We start from the raw sequence: 22,347 nt of genomic DNA on the forward strand, positions 1-22,347 counted from the left end.
CTTGCAGAAGCCTGCGTTACTCAGGTGCACAGAAACACAGGTCCACGCATAATGTGAATGAGCCCTTATGGAAAAGAAACGCACAGTGAGCGACTGTGCTCTTTTCTGCAATTTGTTAGGTTGGTGACAGGGTCTCTTTAAAGAGGATTTTTACCCACCAATTTAATGTATCCCAAAGCAGTTAAGTTTCAGGCATGCCAACTGCCTAGGACCAGACTGCTTTTTTCAGCTCCGTACATTCAAGCCCTCAATACGGAAAATTGTATACTTACCTATCGGTAATTTTCCTTTCCTGACGCCAATACATGGCAGCATTACCGAAAATTGTATACTTACCTATCGGTAATTTTCCTTTCCTGACGCCAATACATGGCAGCATACAATGGGGGGCGGAGCCATACCCATTGTATGCTGCCATGGATTGGCGTCAGGAAACGTCTGTTGTCATAGCTGATCACATGTGCAGCTGCGTGGGCAACTGCAATCCAAATAGAGGCCAAGATGGCGCCTTTGTTGGCTGTAAGAGGTTGTAGTTCCACTTTAAAGATCCATTTATGCGTTGCGCAATATGCTATTAACGTACCATACGAACATTAGTGCACTGCGGTGCCATTCATGTTCAACAGCACCCCAAATCTCTAGGGAATGCACCTGTGTTGCAGCATAATGCACAGTACCAACGCCTACCCCCATGCGTTGTGTATTTGCAGATTAGTGTGGCTACATTTAGAGCAACGCATGTTAGCAATGCACCGGAACAGACAGGTGTACGTCCGTACTATTTCGCTCACAGGTTTGTTTCCAGAAGAGAGAAGGAAAAGACAGACATTGGGGATCACGGGCTTGACGGGAAAGCTAGACTGCATGACAGCGGACCGGCGCCCGGAAGTGACGTGTTAGTTCCGCGACCCGAGCTGTGAGGGGAGCCCCTGCGCGCTCTCATGGGGAAGAAGACACGGACTGTGTCAGGCCGGAGACCTATACTTCAACTCTCCCCTCCAGGACCCCGCGCTGCCACCCGGGAGGAGGCCGGCTCTGGTTCGGATGGTAAGCCCGCGGCTGGTGCGTAGGGAGCGGCGGTGTGGGGGAGGGGAGCACGTCAACTCTTTCTCATCAATGGAGCGCAGTGGCGGCGTACACAGCTACAGGGCTCGTGTCTGTGCCAGAGCAGGCCTCAGTGTCACTGTATGGTGGCCGCCTATGCTCTCTAGAGCTGCGTTCGCTGCCCTACACTGACCACTTGAGCTTTGTGACCAGCGTTTATAATGACTCTGTTTATTTGCTTAAAGTTTGAGAACCCAACACTGAGACAAATTAGCCCTCTGGGAGATTTCCTGGCCAACAGCTTAGTGTGAAGAAAGGGACGGGGATTGCACTGACGTCGACCAAATGGGGCCATTTCTGCATTTGCTTAATGACAGGCGGCATCCCTGTCCTCTTTGTTTACATTCAACAGGGTCTGTTACAGCTGGCACCTGAATAGGGCAGGGGATGCCTCAGTGGTTTGGACTGGTGGGGGGAGAAGGAGGATCCTGGAAGTTGAGGGGTTTGAGTCTGGAATTGGGCTTTAAAATATAACAAAGGTTCTAGCCTTTTGTCCATGCTATTCAAACAGATTGTGAAATAAAAATGTCTGTCCTAAGCTGTTTGGTAGTTAAACTGGTTTTGTTAAGTTAACTTCTTCTTGAAGTGTCAGCATATTCTGTGTGAGTACACCCTGTCATTACAGTACAGGGCGCTGTCAGAAGTTTTCATTCTTTCTTTTGTTCCTGTGTTTTTGTGGGTTCTCTCCCTGGGCACTCCAATTTCCCCCAAGCCACCTAATAATCTGCTGCTTGGTAGAAAAAAAATGTTTTTCAAGAATAATTTTTTGTTTATTTTCTAAAAAATCAACTTGCATCACATGATCAAATTCATATTATAAATAAACAGTTCTAGACAATTCACTGTACAAACACATACAGGCAAAATCCTCATCATTAGAACTCTTATCCCACCTCCCCCTTAAAAACGTAAAGGGTTATTAAACCCTCTGTTTTTTTGGCATATATCTACTAGATATATGCAAAAAGTGTAAAAAAAAAAACCAAAACGCTTTAAAAAAGGTTAATACTTACCTGTTTCTTCCCTGCGCGCTCCCGTCCGAAAATTTGAAAATTCTCGGGCGGCCGCAAAGCATCTTGGGGGGGGGGGTGCATGCACAGTTCACATTCTCAGCTGAGAGACGCACGGTAAGTATATGGACGCATGCAGACATTGTAGGACAGGAAGTGCAAGGCCTAACAAACCCAAGCCCTGTGCCCTCTAGAGAGACAGAGCCAGCTGTCAAAATCAGGTGGTGGGATGGATCCCAACAGCAGCACGGCTCTGTGGTGCGTCCGCTATATGCTGAGTTTTGGGTCACAGGAGGACATTAGTAAATGCCCTCCTGTGACCCTGAAGAGAACTATGGCAAAAAAAGGTTGGGCCATAGTTCTCTTTTAATTATTTTACTCGGCCCATAATTTCATATGGGTATTAACCACATTCATGTATTTTTATTTTTTTTACAGCCGAAAGCTTTAGAAAAGAGGTATCAGGCTGTGAAAGAGAAAAAAAGCTTTTGTTAAATGAAAACACAACATAGCTCAAATCAGCCTGACCTCTAGTAATTGGTGTAACTACTGCAATGCTGTTATGGTAAATGTATTCACTTGGCTTTTTTTCCCCACTGACAGATGATACAGATTCCCAGAAGGTCATTGCTCTTCCCACTACAGGAATGATCCCCGAAGTGAAGCCTGTAGTGGTAAAGCCTACAGGTAAGCTGCATGGCACTGTAGTGGTCGTTAGGTTTGGGTTTAATGTCAGTAACCTTGAAACCATTCTCTATACAGTAGAATTCTTTAGTGATGTGCCTAGGGTTTTACCAAAATAGATGAACTGAGGGGGATAGAAGCTGCAGGGTGTTCTGGTGTTATTTTAAAGAAGACTTCCCCAGCATCTGTTTAAATATGCTCTTGGCTTGTCATGAGCTAAATCTGGAAGCCATTTACATCTAAAGACGTGCAAGCGAGGGATTCCCTGGTTTTCTCAATATTCAAAGCAGAAAGAAGAAATAGAGTCTCCAGAGATGAATTCCCTATTTGCATGTATCCTCTGCAACCTGCTCCCAAACCATTTTCTTTTTTGGCCCCTCTTACAGTCATTTACCCCCAATCTAAAATCATCCATTCACACCCTTGGTTTACTGTCGGAACTTGAAGTATATCTAAATCCAAGAACACAAATTTCATATATTGCAGCTTACCAGTCCCTCAATGTAGACCGTTTTTTTTTAATTTTATGTTCGTCTGATAATCCTGCAAATAACACACTTCCTGTCCTAAGATTGCTACACTCACTCACTACTCTGTATCTTTGGGGAAAGCCATGGTGGTTGTTCTAAGCCACTCTCATCATTTTCGGAACAAAATGTGTAGTTCACAAACGTTGGCTTCCTTCCAAGCTATCTTTAGTAATTTCAAGATCATCAGGTACTTTGAACATTTTCTTATATTGAAAGATGAAAACTAATGCAGCCACCATATTTAAGGACTGATAAGCTTCAGTGTATTGTTTTTCTTTGGTTCAGATATTTTGTGTGTCTTATAAAGTAGCCACCACACCAAGCTCACTCCTGTGATGGACTACAATCTCACGTTTGGTTTAATAATTTGTATTTAGATTGTAGTCCATCATGGGAGTGAGCTTGATGTGGTGGCTACTTTATAACATACACAGGGACCATGGGGAACAGAAGGAAGCACAGTGTCAGCACCAATTCAGAAATGATTTGAGGATCTACAGACGAGTGATACACAAATAACATACATTTTTGTTAATAGTTAAGGTGCTTGAATGAATTTATAATATTTTAAACTGCTTAGTTTAGTGTCACTTTAATATTCTCCGACTACACAGTTGGTCTAATCTGTTTTAAATCTACAGGTGGTCTTTGTCTGCTTGGGGCATACACAGACAGCGATGATGAAGAAGGTGACTTGTCAGAGAACTCCAAGCCTACCCCTGCTACAAAAGCAAATACTCCCGCTGACATTGACAGTACTCTGGCCAACTTCCTTGCGGTAAGAACTTAACACATGTGCACTGGATGCAAATACATATCCACCACTGGTGTACACTGTGTAGCAAAGTTGGCATCCCATTCCATGCACTTTAGTTCTAGGTGTTTGCATTTGCTGTTTCTGAGTTGCAGAAATACTTGATTTTTTTAAGTGGGAATCTTCTTTAAAGGAGAACTATGGGGAGAGTGAAAAACACTCATCCCCATAATTAGAGTCAACCTGTGACACTGAAGCTGTCACACTTCAGCTCTATTAATCGAGAACTGTGCGGTCACATACCCCTGATCACTCAGTTCACTATCTTCTCCCTGCGGAGAGGGATGTCCGTCAGTCACCGCTCCGCGCAGTGATTCCCCCCTCCCCTCTCTGTTCCTTCTGCGCTCATAGGGGGGACAGAAGGGGGAGTGGGTGAGCACAGCTGGCTCTAGAGAGGCAGAGCCAGCTGTCAATTAGATAGGCGGGGTGGATCCCCGAAAATATTGTCATGACTTTTTCTGGCCACAGCGCAGCTCTGCACTGTCGGCATATAGCGGACAATAGCCCACTATATGCTGAGTTTTGGGTCACAGGAGGGCATAGTAAATGTCCTCCTGTGACCCTAAAGAGAACTATGGCCAAAAAAGATTGGGCCATAGTTCTCTTTTAACTGTTTTGTTCCCAGAGGTCATTAAAGCTTCAATGTCCTTAGTAGCATTATTTAATTCTCTTTATGCTCTATTATTTCTCAGTGCAACATTCACACTGCATGTGATCAGTATGTCATAGCTGACATAGTGAACACGTATTTGGAAATCACTTTGGTTTTGAATTGCTAGTGGGGACCAAAGCTGTCAGCGGTGGCTGAGTTTGACAATAGCTGTGCAGTGTATCAACTGGTAGTCGTCAAAGGAATGATGTTTATGAACATATCCTCAGCATGGGGCATCATCCTGGGAAATATTAATATAGAAACTGCAGGCAGGAATGGGTTGAAAGACATCGCCCTCAATATTGGTGAAAGGAACTGCACAATGTCCATACATTGCAATATTCTTTGCATTTGTATCTCAATATCCTAAAGGTTTCCTTTTTTATCAGGAGATAGATGCTATTACAGCTCCTGCATCTTCTGGAGGGGAAGATACAGCCACTTCTGCAGCTCCTCCACCAACTCCTCCAAGGCCAAATCCAAAGGATTCTCACAGCGTGACCTCAGCTACTCATAATGGAGCAGATCCAAATGCCACAGGGGATTTGTGGCATTATGACACTCAGTGTTCTCTGGCTGGAGGTAAGAATATACATATCTGAGTTCTGGACGAACTTCTTCTGTGTGAACTGTTCAATATAATTGATTTCTAATTGTATGTTGCTTTAGCTGCAGTCGACATGGGAGACTGGCAGGAAGTGTGGGAGGAGAACACCGGCTGTTATTACTATTGGAACATTCAGAGTAATGAAGTGACATGGCAGCTTCCTCAATGTCTGGCTACCCAAGTACAGGGAGCTCAAGGATATACAAACAGGTGAGGTCTTCATTTTTTGATTTCTGCTCTTCCCCATAAGTACTAAATGTAAGTTATAATGGAATGTTTTACATCAAGGTCCTGGCTGGCAAGTGCAGCTTTACATACATTGGCTGTAATGTAAATATGTAATGTATGGAATGTTGTTGGCTTTCAGCAGTGAGTCTTCAGACTTAACCAACATAGTTGCATCCGAGACTGCTCCAGAGGTGAAAGAAGATACCACAGGCCCAGCCGTCAGCAGCATGCCAGTTCTTCCCAAAAGAGAACCAAAGAAGGTATGTGGTTGTGTATTCATTAGGGCTATAAGTAGCAGTAAAGCCTTAGAGTAAGATGCCTGCAAGTATATTTCCTCCTTTTTTTTTCTTTTTTTTTCTTGTGTGTATTTTTAATGCTGACAAGTTCTAAGCTTAAAGAATACAATTCATATCTGTCCCTGAGTCCCAAAATAGCTCAAGCACAAATGTCTGACTACCATGCTTATATTTTTAGTGACATTAAACCTTTTTGGGGTTTTTTTTGTTGTTGTTTTTTTTATGGTTGCCAGACCTGCTTAAAAAAAAAAAAGGTTTTTTTAGCTTTTTTTTTTTTTTTTTTTAAATTTCCTCATTCTCAAGTGTTATCCAGACCGCTAACCCGCTCCATACAAGTTCCTCCATCAGCTACAACTGCTGTGGAGACACTCGTACATGGATAGTCATGGCTGTGCCCGCACCTAGCTGTGTGAGTCCATAGACACACACACCGTGCGGCTTGCCAAGCCCCCCACCCTTGCATTCATAAGTTGAGCCTATGGATTCTCTGCCCTCAGTACCCTCCCAGGCAACCAGGAAGTGCAGGAAAACATGTCTATCTTCTCAGTCACGGTGGAGGAGACGAGTGGCTGCAGGTAAGTGGGGGGGCTATTAGAAATGCGCTGGGTGTTTTTATTCCTTGATGTACCCAGCCTTTAATACTAGGTTAAATCAGATTTTCTTGTGTGCACCCATGGTGCCCCCTAATGCTGTATAACGTTGCACTTTACAGAGGCCTTGGCTTTTGCTGACATTCAAAGCTTTGTCATGCTCCTTGCCTTCCACAGCACAGTGAGTTCACTGCTACTTGCTGTTGAGCTTCCTCACTGTATCCCACAGACTAGTGAGAGGAAAAGTCGAGGATTCTATACTGTGTACTTTCAGCATAAGGGGGCACCCTAGACCACACAAAACAGTTTGGTGAATGGGTACCCTAAGATGCCCTCCCATTGGTTGTTGTGTAAGAGGGCAAGACAGGCTCTCCATTAAACAAGATTTTCTTTAATGTTTACAATATAGTCATTATTATTTTAGATTGTAAGCTCTCATGGGTAGGGCCCTACTTTCCATCTTGTCTTGATTTGTATTTTAACTGTAATGTCTTCCTTATATTGTAAAGTGCTGCACAAACTGTTGGCGCTATATAAATCCTGTATAATAACAATCACGAGCTGCCATTTTTATATTTGAATGCTTTAACAACCAAGTTAGGAAGCAGTAGCTTCTAAGTTTCTTGTAAGTGGTGCAAGGCCATTTTTCTTGAACTTCCCTGACTGCTAAGGCAAAAAGAGATTGATGTCTTGTTTGTGGGTGGAGGGGGCGGGGCTGGTAACGGCCTTATTTAAGGAAGCCCCCTATGCTTGCGCATTTTATTCAGAATGCATTACTTATCCTAGCGTGCAATAAACTGGACTTTTGTATCCTAGGAGGTGAATGAGGGAATCCAAGCCCTTTCCAACAAAGAGGAGGACCGAGTGGGTGTGGCAGCATCTCTGCTCGCCCCGCTGTTACCAGATTCTGTGAAAGAAGAGGAGGATCGCTGGAGGCGGCGAGTCATATGTAAAGAAGATGTGGTTGAAGCTGCCGTTGAAGAGGAAGAAGACATGGCTGCCGTCTGCGCTGATATTGAGCTGGCTGCTGATGAACAGGTCCAGGAAGATGTCTGTAGTACTGTGCAGTCTGGAGAGAGCGAGGAAGAAATGGAGGAGCAGGATACTCTGGAACTGGAGAGAGTGCTGGAGAGGAAGAAGGTATATCCTTGTATGTTAAAAGAGAGATCCCATGAAGACAAACCACTCTGTGAGAAGTTTCCATTAGAGGTTAATATTTCCTGACGAATGAAGAAGGCATGCTTGTTCTGGACCAGCAGCTTAAAACTTGTAATAGAGCTGAATAGGAACAACGTCACAACCTTGAAACTAATATGGCGTCTAAAAGTTAAATGGCTACTTTTTTCATATGCTTCTGAGGGTGTTTTCTTGCATCAGAAAATATGTTCAGTAAAGGGAAGCTGTACCTGACAAAACTAACCTTAACCCACCTTCCCCTAGCTCTGCTGAAAGCATCTCTATACCTAAAAACATAATATACTGCAGCTTACCACCTTATATGTGCGGGCGGCGGCATTCGTTTTCTTCAAGCTTTTTTTTTTTTTTTTTTTTTTTAACTTTTACCTGGTCTTTCTACTAGTAACTCGCTTCTATTCCAGGATAACAATTACCCTGCTGTATCAGGACAGCAGAAACAGAATAGTACTTGATTAATCCACCCCTCTTCTCTGTTACATAGAAGGACGTGGTTCTGGTGTCCTCAGAGATGTGTAAAGCCAACCATTCACCTCTAGATTATCTGCAGATTTTCTATGGTCGGATGGAAAAAGTGCCACAGATTCCTTTTATCTGCGCTAAACTGTGTGGATGGAGGAATCTTCCTCTGGGCCAAGTTTCAGTATCTTGCTAGACAGTCCCACTGGCTGTCAAAATACCTGGACAATCTGATTGGATGCAGGCATTGTTCAGGCTTTTTGAGAGCCAGCGGGTCCGGCTAGCAAGATAGTGAAACTTGGCCCAGTGGAATATTTCTCCATCCACACAGTTTAGCGTAGATGGAGGAATCTTGCACTTTTTCCATCTGACCATAGAAAATCTGCAGGTAATCTATAGGTGTATGGCCAGCTTAAGAACAATGTAACTGATACAGTCAGGGCACAGCAAGTTTATCAACTCACAAATTTCTGGCAATATCAACTGACAATTTCTGATCCTTTCATCCAGATTTTAATTCTATATTTAACAGACCAAAAGGGACAAAATAAGAGAATTTCATTGTTAGGATTTTTATATATCCTTGGAACTAATTTACACGAAATCCCACCACTCTTATCCCAGCTACTTACCTCCGTGGCACAGCTGCAGCTTGCTTTGAGATTTATAGCCTTTCTATCTGCTAATAATGCTGCTAATGTTTAAGGTGTCTCTAGTGTGTACTTTTTGTATAATTCCTTACAGCTTCTTTTGCCTGGCAACATTTGGAGTGTTTTGTTTTTTTGCACTGTTTGAAAATACAACCTGGTATTCTCCTATTAACAGGCTGAGCTCAGAGCGCTAGAAGAAGGGGATGTCAGTCTGTCTGAGTCCAGCCCACGTTCAGACTTCAGCCAGTCAGATGAACTGAAGGCGAAACCTGTTCTCAGCAAGTGGAAGGTGTTTGTTCCATCAGCCAGCCCCGAGTCAACTAGTCGCAGCTCCTGCAAGACGGGTCGGGATACGCCAGAGACTGGTGAGATAATGCAGAGTTTGTAAGATTTCTTGGCCTGTCGACCATAGGACGCAGTTCATTCAATACTGAACGATAGGGTTGCTTTTAAAATGTGAAGATCCTTTCCTCACCATGTTTTGATTCCTTTCATATCTCTGGGCTCATTTTGTTTATAATTCTTTTTTCCCTTGTGTTTAGAAATAGTGGCAGAAGCTGCAGAGTGTCCAGCTCCTGTAAAAGAGCCCGAGAGTGAAGCTGCACCAGTGAAACCGGCTCCAAAGCAAGGGGATGAGGAAGATGATGATCTAAAGGTAATTCTTGAGTCCTCTTGGTGTTCTAAAAAAAATGCTAAAGGGTTCAATATTGAGTTTGCCCACCCTTTGCCGCTATAACAGCTTCCACTCTTCTGGGAAGGCGTCCACAAGGTTTAGGAGTCTATGGGAATGTTTGACCATTCTTCCAGAAGCGTATTTGTGAGGTCAGGTACTGATGTTGGAGGAGAAGGCCGGGCTCGCAGTCTCCGCTCTAATTCATCTCAAAGGTGTTCTATCGGGTTCAGGTCAGGACTCTGTGCAGGCCAGTCAAGTTCCTCCACCCCAAACTCACTCACCCATGTCTTTTATGGACCTTGCTTTGTGCACTGGTGCGCAGTCATGTTGGAGCATGAAGGGGCCATCCCCAAACTGTTCCCACAAAGTTGGGAGAATTAAATTGTCCAAAATGTCTTGGTATGCTGATGCCTTAAAGGAGAACTATGAGGCTGCGGTGGTCTCAGTATATCGCGAGCTGTAGCTCGCGATATACTGAGCTTTGGGTCACGGGAGGATGCTAGTTTATGTCCTCCCCTGACCCTTAGGACTATGGGGGAAAAACACTTAGCCCGTAGTTCTCCTTTTAAGTGTTACCTTCACTGGAACTAAGGGGTCAAGCCCAACCCCTGAAATATAACCGTTTTCGCTAATAACATTAGCGATAAGGTCTGGATACACATTTTTGCTCTATAGGGGACTTATCGTTCGCTTACATAGCCCCTTATGGGTTACGGTTGTGGAGCTGGTCTGGCGTTGCTTGGAGGCTTGGCTCGTCTATTCTTTGTGTTTCAGTAATCAGACTACCTCCTATTCTTCTTGAGAAAGCATACAGCGAAAGGTGTCTGGGATCTGGGTGACTCTCCAATTGGAGGAATCACTACATTTGGGAGTTTAGACGATTTAAGATGCTGATATGACTTTTTCCTCCCTTTTGGGGGACCCAGGAGGTGGTAGCTAATTTCTGTTGGAACTTAATTCTTCTGGATAACAAGCAATTGAAACAGACATTTTTGTAAAATCTTTTAATATTTTTTTAACTTCGGAATAACATTATATTTAAATCAAATGTGTGATTTGGTGCCTTTTTAAAAACCCTTTTCTATTTTTGTACATGGTTTTCATTTACATTTGTATTTGGCTTGCTTGTACAGAGTGTATGGTTTATGTTTAGCAAAGTCAATGAATATTTTGCAGTAACAATTATTATTTTTTTCTAATGCAGTTCCAGATTGGAGAGCTGGCTAATAGTCTAATCAGTAAACTGGAATTTTTGGGCATAAACAGGCAATCTGTGTCCAACTTCCACGTGCTGTTGTTTCAAACTGAGGTGAGTGTTTCCAGCCTTGTCCGGTGTTGTATTTATTGCATCATGTTTTACTAGGTGGTTTCAAAAATGATGTACTTCAGGTGGAGTCTCTAACTTCCAATCCAGCTGAAACAAGCAAGTCATGTCTCTTGTCTTGGGTCCAAAGTAGGGATGCACCGATACTTGTATCAGTATCGATGGCGAGTACTCGTACTCGCCCAAATGCTCCAGTGCCTAGCCCGATACTTCCGGTATCAGGAAGTTGGGCAGCACGTCATTACACGCTGCGCGGCTTCCAGATTGGCCGGGAAGCCGGCTCCATGCTTCTCGTCACCTCATGATGAGAAAGCATTGAGCCGGCTTGCTGGCCAATCATGACGAGGGAGCATGGAGCCGGCTTCCCGGTCAATCAGGAAGCCGGGCGCTGCGTTATTACAGAGCACCAAGCTTCCTGATTGGCCAGAAAGCCGGCTCAATGCTTTCTCGTCAATAGTTGACGAGATGCATGGGGACAGCTTCCCTGCTAATCAGGAAGCCAGGTGGCGAGTCATTACACGCCGCCTGGCTTCCTGAATGGGACTTCCGGTATTCAGTATCAGCGAGTACCCAAAAAATAAATATCGGTACTCGATACTGAAATACCGATATCGGTGCATCCCTAGTCAGAAGTAGAAAAAGGGTTTCTATTATAACTGGAAAGCCCTTTAAGATGTTCGGAGAATGTGAGTTGTAAGCGGAGACTGGCACACTAGAGAGGAAAGCAGAACCCAGATCGTACATTTGGAGGGTATTGAATCCCAGTCCCCTGTGCTCACAGCTGCATAAATGTATTTCTTTTGTTGTCTCCTACAGACTCGAATCTCAGATTGGAGGGAAGGGGCACTCACTGGAAGCTACCTGAAACGTAAACTGCAAGACGCATCTGAACAAATAAAACAGTATGAAATTAACGCCACCCCTAAAGGCTGGTCCTGCCACTGGGACAGGTACGAATCTTCCCCAATTTTCACCTTTCACATCTCAAAACATGACTTGTGACATCACCACCTGACCTCGTGACCTCATCTGTCTGGAGACTGAACATGGCCGCACTTTAGGTTCTGGGTGGGCAGATCCCTGGAGCACAGTGAGCGCTTGGGCCTGCACATTGGAGAAACTTAAGTTTTTTTTTCTCATAACTGTGTATGCATTTTGTCCATGTAAAGCCTTTCCTGAGTGGACAAAAAAAAAAAAAAAAGGTTGGTTAATACTCACTCCCAGTGCCAGGTGCACTGATGGGGCAGGGACAGGGGGATGCGCATGCGCGAGCTCTGTGACCATTTCAGGATCTGGATCCTTATCCTTTCCCGTCTTGAACCAGTGAAGTTACGGCAAGCTTCATGGCCCCAAGCGTCGATGAAGAACAAGATGCCTCCCGTGATACAGGTCAGACCAAACTTATTTCTTTTTTTTATATTTTGTCTTCTTTTTATGATTATTGTTATTAATTTTTTTGTTGATGGCTTTTTTTTTCTGTACTTTGTGCTTTAATTGAAGATCTTTGCTCTCTTATCTTTCAGCTCTAAGAAAATATACACATACCTATTTAATTCCTGCGGATATCACATTTGAACTTATTCCCAGAATGGTGGTGTCAACCATCCCCAGCTGTATTAAGCATTTAAGCAATTTGTTATCTTAATTCTGATCTAGTGTCTAGGGCTTGCCCTGTGTTCAGAGTCGCATAACGATGCTCTGCAAACCAATGCCAGCCAGTTTTAGGATGGCATTTTTTCCTTTAAAGTTGAGATCATTTTTGCCAGGTTCCCTCCTGTTGGCTGATTTGCAGCTGTGGGAGTGAGGACCTTATTGGGCGAATATCCGAGGGGCGGATATTTAAAATCTTTGTCTGTTTTTTGTGATTCAGGAATCATAGGCGTTATTTCTATGTTAACGAAATCTCAGGAGAGTCACAGTGGGAGTTTCCCGATGTGGATGATGAAGAGGAGGGGTCTGCACCCCAAAGTAGAATCCAAGCAGCCTCTAAATTGGCTGAAAAGGACAAGGCTGAAGGTGTCCCGGCTCTTCCTCCTCAGCCACCAAGTATCCCAGGTATTTTTTATTTTCCCTTCAATATTTGTTTATTGTAATTCATTTGTGTTTGTTTTATTCCATAACATTTTGTAATGTACAAACTAGGGATGCGCAGATACCAAGTACCGTACTCCGTACAAGTACAGATACTATTCCAGCTCCAAGACTGGTTTACAGAAAAACTCAAACGTTAGGAGGCAGCTGTCATTTTTAAGGAACATTGGTTAAGGGGCTCCTGGGATTTGTGGATCCCTGTTTTAATGTATGATTTGTTATATATAGATAGATACACTATATTGCCAAAAGTATTGGGACGCCGGCCTTTACACGCACATGAACTTTTCGCTGAATCCCAGTCCCAATCCTGAAGGTTCAATATTGAGTTGGCCCACCCTTTGCAGCTATAACAGCTTCAACTCTTCTGGGAAGGCGTCCACAAGGTTTAGGAGTGTGTCTATGGGAATGTTGGACCATTTGTGAGGTCAGGTACTGATGTTGGACGAGAAGGCCGGGCTCGCAGTCTCCGCTCTAATTTATCCCAAAGGTGTTCTATCGGGTTGAGGTCAGGACTCTGAGCAGGCCAGTCAAGTTCCTCCACCCCAAACTCGCTAATCCATGTCTTTATGGACCTTGCTTGGTGCACTGGTGCGCAGTCATGTTGGAACAGGAAGGGGCCATCCCCAAACTGTTCCCACAAAGTTGGGAGCATGAAATTTGTTCAAAATGTCTTGGTATGCTGATGCCTTAAGAATTCCCTTCACTGGAACTAAGGCACCAAGCCCAACCCCTGAGAAACACCCCCCTCCATAATCCCCCTCCACCAAACTTTACACTTGGCACAATGCAGTCAGGCAAGTACCGTTCTCCTGGCAACTGCCAAACCCAGACATGTCCATCGGATTGCCAGACAGAGAAGTGTGATTTGTCACTCCAGAGAACACGTCTCCACTTCTCTAGAGCCCAGTGGCGGCGTGCTTTACAGCACGGCATCCGACGCTTTGCATTGCACTCGGTGATGTTAGCCTTGGATGCAGCTGCTCGGCCATGGAAACCCATTCCATGAAGATCCACTTTGTTATAATACCACTAACAGTTGACCGTGGAATATTTGGTAGAAAGGAAATTTCACAGAACACTTGAATCCAATGATTTGGAGCGGTCTCCCAATTCTTTTGACAATATTGTGTGTGTATGGATGGATGTGTTAGTCTTGGGATCCATGCTCCCCTGCCAGATAGGGAATCAATAACCTTACTTGGGTGATTCATCAGCCTGCTGAGGTGAAGGTGCTGGTCAGGCACAGTAGTCGTACAGACCACTAAATAAAACATGGGTTAAATAAAAACTGTGAATTAATAAGCTAAAATTTTGACACATTTTGGGTGCAACTAGTTTGAAGATTGTATTGTAAGTTTTTATTGTATTTATTATGTTTATTGTTCTCTCTTCCAGATTCCGTCTCTGCTAAAGCACCAACACCCCCCAGCGCACCAGTCGGTCAGTACTGGAACTATGCTCATCAGCCCCCTCTGCCTTTAGATAGAGGAGGTTGAAATGGAAGAAGATGACAATGTTGAACCACCAGTCCCAGGAATGGAGGACATAGTCATCACCTCTGTCAATATTGAGATACCTGCTCCTAAGGTAAGGGCACGATTTGTAAAAGACTGGATTAAATTTATAGGGGCTTGTGCCAGCAATGAAGGGCCACATGTTTTAATAGCCTCAAGGCGCATTTGGAAAGTTAGTAATGGGAAAGGATCAGCTGAAGGGAGATCACAGGCAACACTTTTGCCTGCACTTTTTGGGCACAACTTCCAGAATTCAGTTCCTCCTTAAGGCCAGTAGGGGCCCCAGGCATTACATTTTTGAACAGCAGAGGTTCATTTGGTTTCTAATCGGAGCAGAATTTGAGACCTATGTGTTTGGACTATAAGATAACATATTTGTTCTTGTCATTTCAGGTGAAACATGAGCAAGCTGTATCTGGAAAAGTCTCAAAGAGAAAAGCCACAGATGTGTTTGCAGAACAAACGGTGACAATAGGAAGTTGTCCTGTGCTGTACACTCAGCAGGCCATCTCTGCAGGTCAGGATTGATTTACTTTCCTCTGTAGTGTGGTTGGTTTTTGGCTTGTGAGCAACTTGGATAACATTTCAGTGCTTTTATTCCATCAGGCCCTGCCATAACTACTATGAATGTTGCACCCAGTTATATGGGACTTCCCCTCCAAGTCCCTGCACCTCTGGTGATGAGCAGTTTGGAGTATACTATTCCAAGCAGTACTATGGTGCCACCTATACCACTTGTGATGCCACATGCAAACATACCGATTCCGACAGTGCCAGAGCCACAGGCCCCACCCTCGCAAGCACCACCACCACCTCCAAGCAAGCCACAAGCAACAGAGAAGCTGAAAAAGTCAAAAAAACTAAAGGTATTGTGTTATTTACTTGCTCAGTACAAGAACTGCTCTTTGGTAGTGCTCAGGTATCGTATTTAGAGCTGCAGGGCTCCTTTATTTAATGAATTCACAATAATGATGTTACTTTCCAGCAAACCTTTCATTTAGGGATGTTCAGATACCAAGTACCGTACTCGGTACAAGTACAGATACTTTTGCAGCTCCAAGACTAGACTAGAGAAAAACTCAAAAATTAGGAGGCAGCTGTCATTTGTAAGGAACGCACGGAGCTCCTGGGATTTGTACATTCCCATTTTAATGCATAATTTATAAAAAAAAATTAAATATATAAATAAGGGATGCACTGATACCATTTTTTCAAGTACAAGTACTTCTCAAAGTCCTCACAGATACAAGTACTGATACATTTTTGTTGTCATGTGACAGTCTGTATTGTTTTAGATAAACTAATGATTTCAGGACAGTGGTGGAGCACCAGAGCCAGGTCCCAGCTGCATCCCTGATAGTTCTCGTGAATATGACAAGTATCGACACTGGTATCTGGACATTCCTACTTCATTAATTATATGTACTTTTTTTTTTCCCCTTAGTTTTGGATGGATTAGGGAATTCCCCGTCTGTGGTACATTTTAGAAATTTCTCTCAGTTCCTCTCACAGACATGCAATAAAAATTGAGTGGCTATCTCTCCCCCTATGCAAGGTTTCCCAACAACAAACACATTACCACTCCCCACACTTATCCTAAACAAGATATAAATATATGAAGTTTACCTTGATACATTTTTAGGTTTCCCAGAGACTGTTGTGGCTTTATTCTTAAAGGATCATTAAACCCTTTTGTATTTTATGCATATATCTACTGCTAGCAAGCAGTTGATATATGCAAAAATATTAAAGAAAGTTAAAAGGGTTCAAACTTACCTGTGTCTCCGCCACTTGCTCCTGTCCGAAGATCGGAAGATTCTCGGGTGGCCGCAAGGGATCACGGGGCAGGCAGATGCACAGTAGAGACACGGGTAAGTCAATGCAGGCAGTGTGCACGCGCAGAGACTCTGTGGGACAGTAAGAAACAGGAGTCAGCGCTGGATCAGAGACCAGCGCTGGAGAGACTGGTGAATACTACTGGAAAGAAGATCGGATCAAGAGGCATCATTTAAGGTAAGTCCTTATACCAGCATTGGGGTGGATTTTGGCTTTAATGTCACTTTGTGCTCATAAACATTGACAGAGCAATCTGTTCTATTTGTTTTCTCTTTCAGCCTGCGCCTTCTTGCTAACACAGCAAACACAAATGTGAAATACGTGTGTGTGTGTGTGTGTGTGTGTGTGTGTGTGTGTGTGGAGCTTCCTGGTGGGATTTAGATAAAGAGTCCCATAAATTTGTGCTTCTAGTCTCTGATCATCTTCTCTGATCTTGTCTGTAGGTTAAGAAGAGTAAAGTTAAGATGCCCTCCCTGGTCCAGAAGTGGCAGAACATCCAGAAGGAGCTGGATGAGGAGGAGAATTCTAGCTCCAGCGATGAGGACCGATGTGTTGTTAACCAAAAACGTATTGAGGAGTGGAAGGTTCATCAGATGAGCAGGTATTGGTTAGGAGCTGGGCAAATTACGAATTACAGTCACTTAGCATTTTCCCCTTTTCCATTGCAAAAAGTTTTATTCATTTTAAACCTACAAATCAAAAATGAACACGTACTTTAAGATCGAAGACAGGAAAACCGGTGCAAGAGAACCAATCGGATCAGAAATATCAAACATGTTCATTATAAATGAAATAAGCATCTGTCACATTAAACAAGGACAAGTGGGAACAAATCGTAGAAGGGTAGACAAGAACCTTATCACCACGCTGAGGGAGATGCATGATATCAACATCAATCTGTAATGTGATCTAACATGCGCTTGGCTACAATTTCCCCCTTTATTGCCATTCAATATCTTCACTGCGTACTACATTTGTGCATCTCCTCCCACTATATTGTGCTGATTGACAACATGCCTTCTAATAAGGCTCAAACTGCATTATAGGTGTAGAATAGGGATGCACCAATACCGAGTATTTGGGCGAGTACTTGCCCAAACTACGCGTCCAAATGCTCCCGATCCTTATCCTGATACCGGAACTTTCGGTGTCAGGGCTCCTGATTGCCCAGGAAGCCACTTCACCAGGGAGCAGGCTATCGGGCTAATCAGGAAGCCGGGCGGCGAGTCATCACATGCCACTTGGCTTCCTTAATGGGATTTCCGGTATTGGCGAGTACCGGAGAAAAATATCGGTACTCAATACCGGAAAGTTATCGGTGCATCTCTAGTACAGAGCATATAACTGCATTAGATCTACTCGGATCTGAGAAAGTCACACAGGAGCTGAACCCGTCTAAAGCCAAATTATTTCTTCTTCTTTTTCTTCTTCTTTTTCTTTTTCGTTTAAAGTTTTGGATTGAGTAAGACAGAAATAGAACCTGATTTAGAAAAACAAAAGCATGTCCCATTTGCGGAGATTCCCCCCTACTTTCTGACCTGGAGACACAACAGTCATTTTAAAGAAATTTCCTAATAGCAAACTGTTGCTGGAATCGGTGCCCCCGTTACCGTCATTTCCAATTCCAGTGACAACTGTAAATTTTTAGATTTTCCATCTGTCTGGTGACAGTAGTCACTAGGTCAAAAAGGGTCTGTGAATCTGCCCCCAGCGCGGTGCGTCTGTGAATCTGCCCCCAGCGCGGTGCATCATTTTAATATTTCTGCATACACCTATAGGTGCACATACATCAACCCCCCCTCCCCCCACTTCAGTTGCATTGCAGCCTAATCTGTTTTGTATGTGATCTGCATTTCAGCGGCATGGCAGAGAAGAATGCCAATTTCGAAGCCCTTCCTGCAGATTGGCGACAGAGGCTGAAGAGGCGGAAAACGGAAAAAAGCACGTGACCACTTTTTGTACACTTGTATACTTTCTTACTTCACAACTGTTACTGTAAAAAAACAAAACCCCTTCCTCCCCCCTTTACCCCCGGAGTTGGCACGACTTGTCACCAGCTGTCACCCCTCTGGCCTTTGATGGTTTTTCTTCTCTTATGCAGAGCTGCCTTTTTTTTTTCTTCTGTATGTTCCTCGAACCGTTCTATTTTATTTGGTTTTGTATTTATTTACTTTGACCTTTTCCCGGATCCTCATCACCTTGAGGTACATTCCTTCATAACTGATGTCCCGCCTCTCTGTGATCAAGTGGCAAGTGCCAGTAGGGGACCGTCTTTGAGGATGATTGGATCTGTTTTATACCCCCTGATTGTCATGCAGCACTTTCCTGATGTGTTCTGTACAATCTGAGCCTTTCTGACCCAGTCACCAGATGGTAATTCTGCGATGGCAGACATCTTTTAGGACAGATGAAATCGCATCTCATGCTAGGAGAAATAAATGATTTTTGGTTTTGATAGAAGTGCTGCTTTTGCTACTAAAGCGAAACTCTGGGATTTAAAACTAAATACCCCCCAGCACTGCCGGGGTTAAATGCTTTTTAAGTCTAAGGCAGGCGGGAGAGGAATAACCTATAAGGCCTCATTCAAGGCTCCGTGCTGCGGCCGTATCGGGCAGCTCCCGGGAAGGACAGGTGCTGCGTGTGATTAGTACTCAGCCCCCGTCTTTCTCTGAGACTACGCTCACCCCTAGTGCATGTCTGTGCTGGTGTCCTGGCTCGGACGCAGACAGGATCCATCCTGTCAGTGTACGAGTACGGACGTGCAGAGCGGGTGAACGTAGGGCGGCTTACTCCTATAGAGCACAGGGCTTTTTCTCTTGTGAATGAGGCCTAATACTTCTTCCTCCAGCAGGCTTTTACTCCTAATGTTCAGCTGGTCCCCCTCCCAAAAGCCTCTTTTCTCAGGTGATCAGGCCCAGTGGTCGCATGCTGATAACGCATACAATGTAGGACCAATAGGCCTGATGGAGAGGGACCGTCTGCAGCATCAGAGAAGAGCACCGGGATGTGGAAGAAGTATTGCCTAATACTCGACCAGAGCCGGCAGCTCATTGGCTGCCAGCTGTGTTCGTACGAAGATTTTCTGACCAGCTCCTTTGATCAGCTGATCGAGGGATGCCGGCCAATGGTGGCACACACTACCTGGACTTCGGTCGGTTCCTCAGGAACCAGCCAAAATTCACACTGTGTATGGGGGCACCTTTAGCAGCACGAGGGTGACTTGTACAAAGATCCCTGAGTTTGGCTTTAAAAGGTAAAACTGCGCAATGTCTGTCTGTCTTTGGAGTAACCCTTCCCTGACCATTCCCACTCCTTGGTATAAAAATACAAAGGGGTCCAACGCTGCTGCTAGGGTGTCTGTAAGCAGAGGCAGACGTCTGGGCTCTTCATACCCTGTTTCCCCAAAAATAAGACCTAGTACTATTTTTGGGAATTGCTAAAATAGAAGACCTAGCCCGAAAATAAGACCTAATTGTGACCTTTCCCAGGGCCAGTGGTAGCATAAGGGGGAACTTAAAGAGCCGCGGGAGAGGCAGGACAGAATCAGCGGTGCCAACAAAGCCAGCTCTAAAGGAAGCGAGGCGGCAGTGGATGGAGCAGAGCTGCATAAGCCGATGCTTCCTCTACAGTGTCGGCTCCTGTCACAGGCGGGGTGATACCAAATGCACTCCGCCTGTGAGGAATGGATAGTGAAAGCGCGCTTCGCTCATTCTGACCAGCGATTGGTTACCAAATTGCTCTTGGAAAGGTACGGCACCCCTGATTGCCCTGATCACCATATTTTTCTACATGAATAAGTGTGGATTGTTGTACATAAAAAAACAAAAACCTACCCAAAAATGAGACCTAGTGTGTGTTTTGTTTTTAGCCCAAAAAAATATCAGACCGTGTCTTATTTTCGGGGAAACACGGTATTTGTCATCAGACTGAAATCTGCGATGGTGCTTGTAGTCCACCAGTGTATGCCAATGGCAGAGCTGCAGCTTTACCCATCCATGATGCTTCAGATTGCTGCACCCGCTGAAGCCGAGTTCCAGCCCCACATGTGGAAATTCTGGATTCGTTTCAGCAACTTTTCATTGGAAAACAAAACCATTTGATGGAATTGATCGGTCCATTTCCCGGCCATCGTGTCAATCGTTTCCTGATTTCAAGCAATCTAAATTGGGGTGGAAACTGATTAATCGTTTCCCAGCTTCGAGCACCCAGACGGTGGAAACTTCTTTCAAGGACCTGAATGCCAATTCAAGTATTTGTGATGCTTTTCCACTGGAAGCTGGGGAATGATTGCGGTAAATCGTTATGGACCATTGATTTATCATTTGTTTCCAATTGAAAGAACTCTGGGCATACAAATTGTATTAACCCGTTCAATTTGGCTACCCCCACCCCCCATCCTAACTGCTCCCTTTCATCTCCGTTAAAGTTATACTCCTCTTATCTTCAGAGACGGCCGGCACTTAGACTGGTTCCTTCCGCTACAGTATCTAAGGTCCCGAGTCATCACGTTCTGTACACAGTGTATAGGAAGTGAGGATGCCGAGGGGACATATCATGGCTGCAGCGTAGGAGTAGAGAGGGAGTGCTGTGACAGCCGGCTGGCTCTGAGGATCGGTTGAATATAACATTTGTTATTTTAGTCCCTAGATGAAGACGAGCCGTTAACCCTTGCAGCGTGCGGTTGTAGCCCCACTACAAGGGTTATGAAATGTCTTGCCCGGAGTTCTGCTTGGAAGCTTTGAAGATTGTCATGTGGCCAGCAGTTTGATTAATGAGGGAACTTTTTGTTTTATTGGTTTATTATGGGTAGGGTCCACGTTAAAGAGGCTTGCCAATAAAGTGCAACAGCTATACAGTGCTCTCCTCTAGGATGAGCGGGTTGCCGGACTCCCGAGTCCTTCGTCCAGGCCAAGCAGATCTGAGCATCCCCAGCAGCCTCTGAGGTGGTTATTCAATGTATGTAAACCCCAACAATAGACTTCTCTTATCTGCTCCCGTTGTGTCTGTTAAATATACCATTCAAAATGTTTTGTTATATCTGATAAGTGCAAAAAGATACCTGCTGAGCCTGCCAGAAAGTCAGAGCTGTCCAGTCCGGGGTTATATCATAGAGAATAATTATCTCCAGCAGTCCCTATCCTGGGACTAAAGGATTGATGCTGTGGAGATGGGAGAGTAGGTGGGTCAGAGTAGTTTGGGCAGGGCTGACACCACGTAGTCCGCTCAGCCTACAACAGGACTTGGGAGCTGAGAGTTTCTGGTGGAGCGGCAGCAGATATTTTTCTGTATTTGCATGTTCTATGAAGGGATAAATCGTGGGGAGATCTGCATGAATTGCATATGTTTAGTTGGTGTGGTTTTGTTTTTTGCCCTAATATATATTTTGGGACACAACAGCTGGTCAGTGCGGGTCGCCATTGCAGGATCCCAGGAAAGGCCAAGGCAGGACAACCTTTTTCTTTTTTGTCTTCTAAGTGTTTTGGGCAGAATTGAAGTGTTAGCTCTTCCGTCATGTTTTAAAGAAGAACTCCGGGAACCATATACACCCTTGCAGTGAGGCTGCCCCCGCACCGAAGGTTCAGTGCTCGTTATATACCATTATACTCGCCTGATCCTCTGAGCCGGTTTGCTCTTAGACCGGTCCGCTCCAGCGATCTAAAGCCCCTGAGTCATCATGTTCTTTACACTGACATGATGCCTGGGGACATACTGCTGCAGCGTGGGAGGAGGGGGCAGTAACTTTTTAATTGTAGTCCCTAGATGAAAACGAGCAGTTAACCCTTGCAGTGCGGGGGGAGCCCCACTACCAGGGTGGATAACATATTTTTTTTTTCTTCTTCTTCTTGGAGTTCTCTAATGCGTCTCTGTTGAGAGATTTCTTCTTACTTCCTGTCCACATTACAGGTGTCAGAACAGGAAGTGCAGGGAAATCTCCCTGAAAGGGTACACAGCATTTTAACCCTTCCCTGCTCTATCTATTACCTCTGAGCCCATCGAGTGGTTGATTGTCTCCTCTGATGGATGTGACATTGAAGCTGGTTTATACATAAAGGTGTGAGGGGGGGGGGGGGGGGGGGCGCTTTGGCGT

General features: G+C 44.5%; 1 protein-coding gene across 1 annotated transcript; it reads left to right on the forward strand.

Moving 5' to 3' along the window:
• Positions 1-882: 882 nt before the first annotated feature.
• FNBP4 (formin binding protein 4) lies at positions 883-18,289 on the forward strand. The gene is given in 18 exon segments (XM_018559742.1): positions 883-1,047; positions 2,718-2,801; positions 3,970-4,106; positions 5,184-5,376; positions 5,464-5,611; positions 5,772-5,889; positions 7,332-7,655; positions 8,994-9,183; positions 9,361-9,473; positions 10,696-10,800; positions 11,632-11,765; positions 12,686-12,870; positions 14,305-14,390; positions 14,392-14,496; positions 14,817-14,940; positions 15,030-15,289; positions 16,703-16,860; positions 18,118-18,289. Coding segments are annotated over 18 exon segments (2,661 nt in total). The 5' UTR covers positions 883-941; the 3' UTR covers positions 18,209-18,289.
• The last annotated feature ends 4,058 nt before the right edge of the window (positions 18,290-22,347 follow it).

This window comes from Nanorana parkeri, unplaced genomic scaffold (assembly GCF_000935625.1).
Source record: "Nanorana parkeri isolate BGI_ZX_2015 unplaced genomic scaffold, ASM93562v1 scaffold414, whole genome shotgun sequence".
NCBI lineage: Eukaryota > Metazoa > Chordata > Amphibia > Anura > Dicroglossidae > Nanorana > Nanorana parkeri.